Source organism: Necator americanus, chromosome V (assembly GCF_031761385.1).
Source record: "Necator americanus strain Aroian chromosome V, whole genome shotgun sequence".
NCBI classification, from domain to species: Eukaryota; Metazoa; Nematoda; class Chromadorea; order Rhabditida; family Ancylostomatidae; genus Necator; species Necator americanus.
The window spans coordinates 33,792,979-33,802,913 of NC_087375.1; the positions used below are offsets into that span (position 1 = coordinate 33,792,979).

At 39.0% G+C, this 9,935-nt stretch overlaps 1 protein-coding gene across 1 annotated transcript; it reads right to left on the bottom strand.

Moving 5' to 3' along the window:
• Positions 1-207: 207 nt before the first annotated feature.
• Positions 208-9,880, bottom strand: RB195_016049 (uncharacterized protein; the record flags this gene model as incomplete). Its single annotated transcript, XM_064207030.1, has 12 exons — positions 208-318; positions 385-510; positions 1,389-1,469; positions 3,559-3,624; positions 3,676-3,798; positions 3,860-4,029; positions 4,982-5,210; positions 7,495-7,615; positions 7,734-7,807; positions 8,628-8,717; positions 9,611-9,723; positions 9,838-9,880. 12 exons carry the CDS (start codon positions 9,878-9,880, stop codon positions 208-210), a joined length of 1,347 nt encoding a protein of 448 aa, XP_064062911.1.
• Between the last annotated feature and the right edge of the window lie 55 nt (positions 9,881-9,935).

The following is a 9,935-nucleotide window of genomic DNA, read 5'->3' on the forward strand; positions in this document are numbered from 1 at the left end:
AATGGATTTTTTTTTCGAGGATTTGGTTATTCATACATGAAACAAATAGAATTAGCACGGAAATTAGAATTTATTTGACTGTAATTTCATAATAAGCACAAAAAAGTGGAATAAGTGCACATCTGAGCATATATAATTTAGTAGACACACTAATTCATTGAAAATATGCGTATCTTTAAGAATACGACTTCTATACATTAATTCTAACTACGTTGAAAAAATCGCTTGAAGAACATGTCGTTTTTTTGCGGACGAGTTAAACAACGTCTTATTGAAGGATACTGTAGTCGGTTCCACAAACACGTAGTCGATAGCGATCTGAAGTTGGATACTTCCATAGGACGTAAGGTGCAGTGAAACTGATGGGGCTCTTAAGTCCCGTACTTTGCAAGAACGATCAGATTCTTTGGATGGTGTCCGGTCTATTAAACAAACTATAATTCCTTGTTGTATTCCTGGATGTAGAATACCGTGTGCTGGTAGAGCATTAAAGTTATGCATAGTGGTTGCCTGAAAAGAAAAAGCGTTGTGGACAAGTTTATACATAGTTAACCTTTCGATTCCGTTCGGGTCCCATAGGTTGAGCCAGAAAATCGTGCACCAGAACACGAACACTTTTTTATTTTATTAACAATTTTATTCATAATTATTAGTGATTTATTAGGTAATCCACATCACTATCGATTACCTTCTCCCATCTGAACTCAAGCAACTCCTTGTTGTGTTCCGCCCGAAAATCCCGGATGGGTTGTGAGAGAAAAAATTGACCGAGAAATGAGAGTGGCAGATCCGATTGTGGCAGTTGACTAAGCGTTTTCTTTGCAGGAAGCGCTTCAGGGAATATCGGTGACCACTTTTTACGGTTTCTTTAAATAACTACTTCCGTATCTTATCTTAACAATCACTTATAAATAATATGAAATCCTTTATGACAATCCTTAAACTAGTGACCGAAAGCTGTGCACATGAATAAGTCCTAGCATCCAAAATTGTACCTTTATCACCTTCTAGTTGTTCCGAATTTGTTAATTTCCCCTCTATTTTTTAAAAGTGCCCGTGTTTCAAAAGCGTTTCTGGAAAGAGCATAATTTTCCGCTTTCCACGGAGAGTTCAATCAAAATTGTAAAATCAAACGCGAAAAAGAGGTACAGATTTCTTAGAATCTGTTCGTTATTATGTCGAAAATATAAATAATATATAAAATAAAATAAATTAATTAATTAATGGCAAATAAAAATAATAACTAATAAAATAAAACAAATAAATAGAAAATATATAAAATAAGTAATTTCGGATCTTTGTGGATGTGTTTTGTATTGTAATTGTTAAAGCAGAAATAACAATACTTTTGTTAGTAAACGACAAAAAATACAAAAATAATCGGTTACCTTTAGAGCCCACATTATTGTACGATTTGCAATATTTGTTACTGTAAGTTTTCGAGTGAGTTCTTTCTTCGAAAATTTCATCTGAAAATGTTTAAATCCACATTATTATTGACTCAATGCTTTATTTTCACAGTACTAATCGTCAGACAATAGCAAGTGCTTCCATGAAGGATTGCTAGAGTAGCTTACAGTGAGTAGCGGTGCTACAAACCCACCAATTTATTTTTTTATCCAGAACTTTGAGCCTTTATATTTATTATATATATAATTTATAAATTATTTATTTTATTATATTTGAATCAGCCATATCAAAGGATGTTTAACAACCTTACTAGTGACCAGTCACGTTCCATAGAATCCTCCCAGTGCTCTCTGTCGCTCAAAATCCACGTCATGGGACCCGTCTTGCCTCAATTTTATCTCTGTCTCGCGCCCACCGACTCATCAATTTGACGCCGTTGGACCCATCTCATCACTTTTTTTTTCCGTTTTCTGACTCCGGAGCATCAATCCGATGTCCTAGGTACGTCCTAGATACGTCTCACCACATTTTAGCGCCTTCTGACGCCGGTACACCAAATCGACGCCGTGGGACCCGTCCCACAGCTTTCTGCAATTCGCGTCACGCGCACACACACACGCGTGCGCATGCAAGCACGCGGCAAATTATTCCCGCTATTTTGTGGCATGGTGATAATATCGTGACCCTTCCGAAGTCCAACCCTATTTTATCTTAATTCCGGATCTGTGTCTTCTACGCTCTTCTTGTTAGCCTAACAAATTTTGGTTACTGTATTTTTTTGCGCTACGCTTTTGGTTCCATACCTATCAGATGTATAAGAGGAGGCCAAATTAATACTCATTTATTGGTCTTCTCTGGATTAGTGAATTAGTGGATCGGTATCATTTCATCGTATTCCGCCATGGAGATCCTGTCGCCCAGTACGCTTTCAAGGTTTCAGACGTCATTGCGGATCTGTCAATCCGATTTCGCCAACCTCTGATTTGGTCCATGACCCCTTAATCCATCAATATCGCGGTCCTGGCTTGATCTGTGGGATCACCATTGGATTTTCGCTCTTGTCCGAGGCATGACCCACTGGTAGGTGTTATTCTTCATTTGTTACTCATTCTGTGGCTATTTTTATTGTTTGAATTAAAACATTAAAACAACTTTCTTTCAAAAATATTTCTGATTCAAATGCAAATCTTTTCCGTGGAATTTCTCTTCCTTTTGCAGCGCCAGGTCTGTAAGTTTCACCTATTTTAGGGATGTAAAGGGATGTAAACCGCAATTGCTAAGGTGGCAGGATAACGCTTAGTGGATTGTTTTAGTAAAGTCCGCGTTGTTCGTAGTTCATTAACGTAACAGACTTCTCTTAAAATTTCTGGAATTTATATGGATTTAACATATTTTATATTTTTATATTCTTTGTATTCGTTTATTTTATTTTTATGCATATTTAAACCCCGCTGATATTTTTGAAGCGTTTATTCCGTCAATCTTCGGCAGTTAGGGGACAAACTCTTTTTTGCTGCATTTGGTCCTCGTTAAATCCCCTTAGGCCATGGCTCGACGGAAGACCTCATTGATGAATTTGACTACTGCTCACCGAAACTGCTTTATTCGTCTGATAGAAGTGTAAAATATCCAATCGCGTCAAAATAGGGCTAATAATAAAAAATAAATAAAAATAAAAATAAAATAATAATAATAATAATGGGGCGGGTGTGGCGCAGTCGGCTGGAGGTCCGTTGTAGCCACACGGTCGAGGGTTCGAAACCGCCTCGGTGCAAACCATGCCCTTCATCCTTCCGGAGTCGATCAATTGGCACGAGACCTGTCTGGGAAGATAAAAACACTGACTTGATCAGAGGTTGGCCCCCGCAAGTCGTTGTATAAGCCAATACGCGTTCCAAAACCTCAACGATTACGAATTCCAGTAAAATGCGTTGGCGCATCCCAAGCGGATTGACACGCCAGTGACTTTATCCTTTGTCCTTTTAATAATAATAATAATAATAATAGTTACAAATAGTAAAAATAACAATAATATTGGTTCATAGGAGCATTTAGGAGGTGAGCCAAGTAGGGCACGGATGGTTATCCACCATCGATTGGGTCATGCAGCCTAGTCCTTTGAGTTGGAGTGATTGAAACTGCACCTACCGTAACCATCGGGTTTGTAATAATATCTCCATACGAAATTACTGGATTTTCTTCATTAGTTTTAGTCTAAAAATTATATATTCTAACGATTCGATAATATCCATCTGAATTTTTTACCTCTTTTCCGGTGGTTCGCTGCTTATCCGTGGTTTTTTGAGTGTGATCTACGGATGTAATGGTTTTCCTGCCAGTATCAAGTTTTCCAGTGGTCCCCACTTTTTCACTGACGGCTGGAATTCCCTAAAGAATAGAATTTTGTTCTTATACTTTTACACTCCAAATTTTTGCTAAAAATCCTTACTGTACTTAGTAGACCCGTTCTTTCTAACATTGTTGTTGTTGTTGTTCGATGATTGGAACTTCTTGTACTGGTTGTATAAGGAGATGAAGAATATTTACGGAAGGAGGAATTCTCGTAGCCAGGTAAAGATGTGCTTAATGTTTTCTCACGAGATGTTGAGATGTGATCTGCTGCAAAAAGAAAGAAAATCAATTACGCGATCACAGTTCAAGACTTGAATGTAGTCAAAATTCCTGGGTTTTAGTTGGAGTTCAAGAAGACGAGTTCTGCAGTTTTTACTTGATCTGTTTTATTTTGTATGGTATTGTTTTGTTTCTGTTCTACTTTCTTCAAAATTTTTACTTTGTTCTCTTATGTTAGATACGCTTAAAAACTTTAAATTCACGACTTTCCACAAGAAATTTTTTTTTTTACCAAACATTGGTCTGTAGTTTCTTGACCATCTGCGTTGAGCAACCTCAGTGGTAAGTCAGTAACCGCCAAATGAAGTAATGTGTTACTGGAATACTAGTTAACGATATGAATTTCATGCCACAGAGATTGTAAGTGCTAGTTTACCAGGATTTGATATCCTATAAAACGCAACGTACTTCACGTTGATCAATTCTTTTTTTGATTGATTGATTTTTTTTTGAGGGGGGTGCGGAGAAACGTCGACTGTGCAGACGTGACGGAACTGCGGAATTTCTTACCACTGCGCTAGGGTGCAATTATATTAATTAATTAATTTAATAATTTTTATTATTTTTTAAATTTATTAATTTAATCTTTTTAATTTTAAATTTTAATTTATTTTTTAATTTTTTTATTTAATAATTTATATTAATTAATTAATTTAATAATTTAATAATTAATTTATTAATTTAATACTATCATATGTAGAAAATAAGTAGCACAATTTAGCAGCACGGATTCCTAGGAATTTTTCGCAGCGAAATGGTAGTGTTTGGATACCGAGGACTGTGAAATACATAGAAGGGCACCGCATATGAAAATACGCTATCTTAAGATGTTAGCATATACAAATAGCATTTTCAACAACCACTAATTAAAATAGATCCATTTCACGGTAGCATTAATAAAATTCGTTAAGTTCGGCAACGGTGGCCAAAAAATACTCACTTTCGGACATCATAATATTGTTTTGATCCTCATAGAACTTAAACACGCTATCCTTTGTCTGTGAAGGTGTAGAAGCGTGAAGCACTGAATCATATTGTGGAGCAGTTGATGGCGGAAATCGCTTCATCGCCTTCCCCTTTATGATTGTTGAACTCTCCTGCGGAGACATCGCTGTGCTGGTGTTCTTTTGAAGGGAAAATTCGTTTTGTTGGTAGGCTTCGAAAATATACTGAAAAAATCTATGCAAAGAGGAATGTACAGAGATACATAAAACGTTAACGGTATAAACAGCTTTTTTTTAAACTTTCTGAACAGTAGCTATCTGGAATTAACCATAAAAAACCAAAGAAAACCATCAAAGCGCTGCATCAACTTTTAAGAGTAATCATCGACGGCAACGGCATCGGCTTACGTGGCAGAGGGGACAAGGGGACAACCCCTTTGACGTCAGAAGAGTCACTAGAGCCAAAGATGTCGATTCTTGAGCTTCAGCTCGACGTTCTTGCGTTCTGACAAAGAACACCTCTTTGTCAAATATCGGAAAATGTGGAGCTGTCTGAGATTCGATTGCGTCCGCCATAGAATTTTTCTCGGCGTGATGATACAGTTCCAGAAAAGAAGTCGTGGATTTCAACATTAACCAAAGCTCGGCTTAGCAGGTCTGAATGCAGAAGGAAGTTCCGCCAACAAGTGTCGATCAATATTGCTTCCGCCAATGAGTGTCGATCAGTAATGGCCAAGAAGAGGGTGGATGATGCTGTCTCGTTTACTAAATGCCTTCAGAAGCTGTAGGGAAAACTCTATCAGTTTTAACGCCGATAAAGAAGTTTGCCTCTGCATCTGTGGAGAAAAGATCCACGTACAGTCATTGTATGTGTACCCCGCACTACTGGTGACGCAACATCCTTCTCAAGCGCCAGGAAAACCGTCTAAGAAGGAGGTTGCGTCGTTGGCCGAAACGTGATCGTGATAACGAATGGACATTGAGAGCGAAGGAGTTTGAAAAGGCGTGGGAGGACAAGAACCCGAGAAAAGTCTATACTCTGCTAAAGGAGTATAGCGGCAAGGCAAAGAGGTGTTCGCCTTTCCTAAACAACGGAGTCGCTGTCGGGAAGGCAATCCTGCCCATCTAGAAGGAACATTTTAACCCTTTGCTGGACCGGTAAGCACTGTCAGTTCTTGAACTCGTGCACGCCCTGCCTCAGGTTCAAGAGGATGAGAGTGACTGAAGTGTAGTAGGGGTAGGGGTTCAGAAAAACTGACTATAGAGGTCGAAGCCACTACGGTTAGCTTTTCTGAACTTCGAAGCCGCTTCCGATTCTCCTCACTGAGACCGTCTTAACAATGAGCTTCGCGCCGATGCAGTTCTAGGAAAATTTGTACGCCTTATAGGTAGAACAAGAAAAACAACTGCTGGGGTTCGAACACCAGCTGTATGAACTACACCATTCAAACTGGAAGATGGAATGAGACAAAAGGAGGTAGCTACCCTCTCGTTCAACTTTGCCGTCGATGACGAGATGCAAAAAACAGTTGAACAGTGTCCCGCCGATGTAGTTTTAGCGCCGCCTGCATGTCCCTTGGTGGATCTCAAGTACGCCGATGATGTAGTAATATTCTGTTCAAACGGCGCGAGGTTACAACATCTAGTTAACCTCGCGTCGAAATTAGCTGCAACTCACGGAGTGCGACTCCGCACTGACAAGTCCAAGGAAGCTCTCAACGGGAATCAGGGTGGACGTACAACCTATTGAGCTCGCAGATGAGTTCTGTTATTCGGATCGAATCCTGAAGAACGATGGCAGCTACGAGAGAGATATTTAGTAGAGATGTGCTTAAGTCAATTCTGCGTTCAAGCCATTGACCGTGTGCATGTGGTCGACCCCTATCGCCAACGAAGTCAAGCAGCAAGTCTACCTATCCGCAATTCGCTTATCATGATGCACGGATCGGAGACTTGGGCAGCGCCGGCGGCGGTGATGGAAAAGCTTGACTGCGCTGAGAAAGCTGTTTAGACGACTGCTAGGCTATTTTTGGCTGGTATGTCATAACAAAGAACTTTACTTGGAAGTAGACATGGCGTACCGGCGGATGACAGGTGGAAAACGTCAACATCTCGCCCAGCCTTCCGAATTAATCACGGAAAACCGTCTTCGCTCCTTTGGTCACGTTATGAGGAGGCAGTCTGATCGTCTTGTCCAAGTTCTCCTGCTGATGCTTCTAGATCCTAATTGGAAAAGGCCCTCGGTCGTAAAAGAAAGTTCTGGACGGAGGTGATGGAGGAAGATCTGAGGATACTTGGGTTGACAGGCTGTTCAGTCGAGACGTGAAATTCCGCCGCTTATGGAATAGCGATAGATGGGTAGATTCTATGCGAGCTTAAGCTAAAGATCTACCAAGATGGGCTCGGTTGGGTTGAGGGCGATGCACTGAAGATGCAGAGAGCCACGTCAGGCTGCGATAGCCGCGCGCGGATTAGGTGTGTATATATACTAAATATGCTCATAGCCAACCTCGCTCTTTCCTGTAGGACTCGATTGACTCTCATCGACTTCCCTGTTCTTTATGAACCACTCCTTATAGTATGCTTTAGCACCGAGTGTTCCTAATAACATGAGTCGAATGTTGATATAACTGCAAAAAAATTATTCCTTACAATTGTAATTATTAATTAACACTGACAAATCACAACGAATAGGATAATAAAATTATAAGCACTTATAGTAATAAAGAAATCCTCAATCTCACAAACCTATCTTCTTTATTATACATATAACCATTGAAAATAGCTATTAAGAAGAAAAGCCAATACGCAGTGATAGTGAACTGAAAGAAACGATTCTATCACAGCAGCCAATTTCTTTTTAGCTCCAATTTTCTTATTTTGAGTAAAATTCAAGTGTGTAGACTAGGAGTTTCTTCTGAAGATGAAACTATGCCTTCAAAGCTTGTCCTGGCAAAAATTCGAGCATTTCTAACGTGTATTTTGATAAGATGGCTCCAAACAGATTTGATAATTCGGTAAATATTGAGTGAAATGGATTTAAGAAAAAACTTTTATTAAATCCTTTGAACTTTGTTCGATCAGCGAACATCTTTGACAATATTAAGCAATATGCTTAAAACTAATTTCTTATTATAGCAATATCTTTTACAATATGCTGTTTTTATGCCAATTCTCATACTAAAAAAGGATTTTTCTATTTGCTATGTTCAGAAAAACAAAGAAAGAGAAACTAAGATTCTAAAGAATAAGTTTAGTGAATCGTAATGAATAAAAAGAAGTTGGAGAACTCTACAGCAGGAGGATGTAGTGCAGTGGCAAGTGGTTGCATTACGTCTCCATGGTTAATTGTTCGAAACCGCCCTATGGCCAACAAAAATTTCAATGTTTCCAGGTCGGCAAATTGCCACAGAGATGTCTGGGAGGACAAAACTTTGTCTTGATTCATGCTCACGGCTCCAGGCAAGTTATTGTTCATTCTGCCTACGTGTTCATCAGATTCAGACCCAGAGCTGGAATGTCGCATTAAAACCAAATTTCTAACACCATGCACTTTACCCTTCATCCTTATTGTGCAATCCATACTTTCAAGATTATGTTTGGAGAATCAATTAAGTTATTTTCATAACATTTTCCGCTTACCAAAACGATGAGACTTCTATCACAATTCATAACTAAGCACTTGAAGGTAAACACTGCACCAGGTACGATTGTAAGAATGTTGAAGAAGTTCTGGAAAGAAAAATCGGGATTTTTCTGAGGATAATGAGAACTATGCTTATGATAAGAAGTCCTCTGATGATGAGATTTCTCTCCTTTCACACAACTTCTCAAGTTCTCGAAAGAACCAACGCCTTCCCTAAATCTTTCTGTAAATGAACCCTTTAAATCGTGCGTAGACGTAAATAAAAAATAAGATTTACAAATTAGTTCTGGGAAAATCCAGTAAATTCAACTTTTATGATACTCCAACTAATTTCCAAGAAAATTCATGGAGGTGCAGGAAAAAATTTAGGTAAAATTTTCTCATAAAAACTACCTTAAATTCTATCAGGAACCAGAAAGAAGGCATTGTCATTATCATGGGAAATCATTGCCTTTTCTCTTCTTCATTTTTTGATTACGGAAGAAATTGCAATGCCATTTGTTACGATTTTGACTCAGGAGGGAATCCACAAGGAAAGTGTAGAGTTCGTGTAGTAGATTGTGGAACCCAGAGTGGTTCCCTCTCTAACCGTCGTGAGAAATGGCGTGGGAACCGCTTTAGTTCCTACGAAGCACGTTAGAACGCTCCTCTACACACACGTTCCGGTCTCCTTAGCAGCATATTCATTGCTTTCACTGAAAAAAGGCTGGTGAGGAGACATAATTGATTTTCGACCGCTCGCACGTGGATGCGTCGCGTGCACAAAGGTGACGCGTTGGAACTGAAGCAAAAACAGTGTCTTCCACACCGTTTTTTTGCGACGATCAGGAAAAAAAATGGATGGGACCACTTTGGATTCCGCATGATGCTACCCGAACTCTACGTTTCTGATGTGGGTCCCATAAAACGTCAAAATCGTGAAACGGTGCCTTTAAGTGTTAAGTGTGTTAAGATTTGGAAAAAAAAGAAATAAACTCACGGCGTTTTCTGCATTTTGTAAATTGAATGCTACGAAAGCACACATCGAAGCCAACAGACAAATCTCTTCTGTGGAAAGGCTTATGGAAGGACGTAGTGTTGTTCGAAATGGAACTAGATTTTAATATAACTTAAATAATTGTTTACAAAATTAGAGAGAAAGAACTTGATCAACACATTTCTAAAGTGGTTTCTATTGAAAAAAAAAACACGGTTCGGATGTCTTACCATAATGGACGGCCTTTTGCTGGGCTGCTGACACATCCTGCATAACTAAAAACTAGAATGGATCCTACTTTATGGTTAATTTCATGTGATAGCGCTGG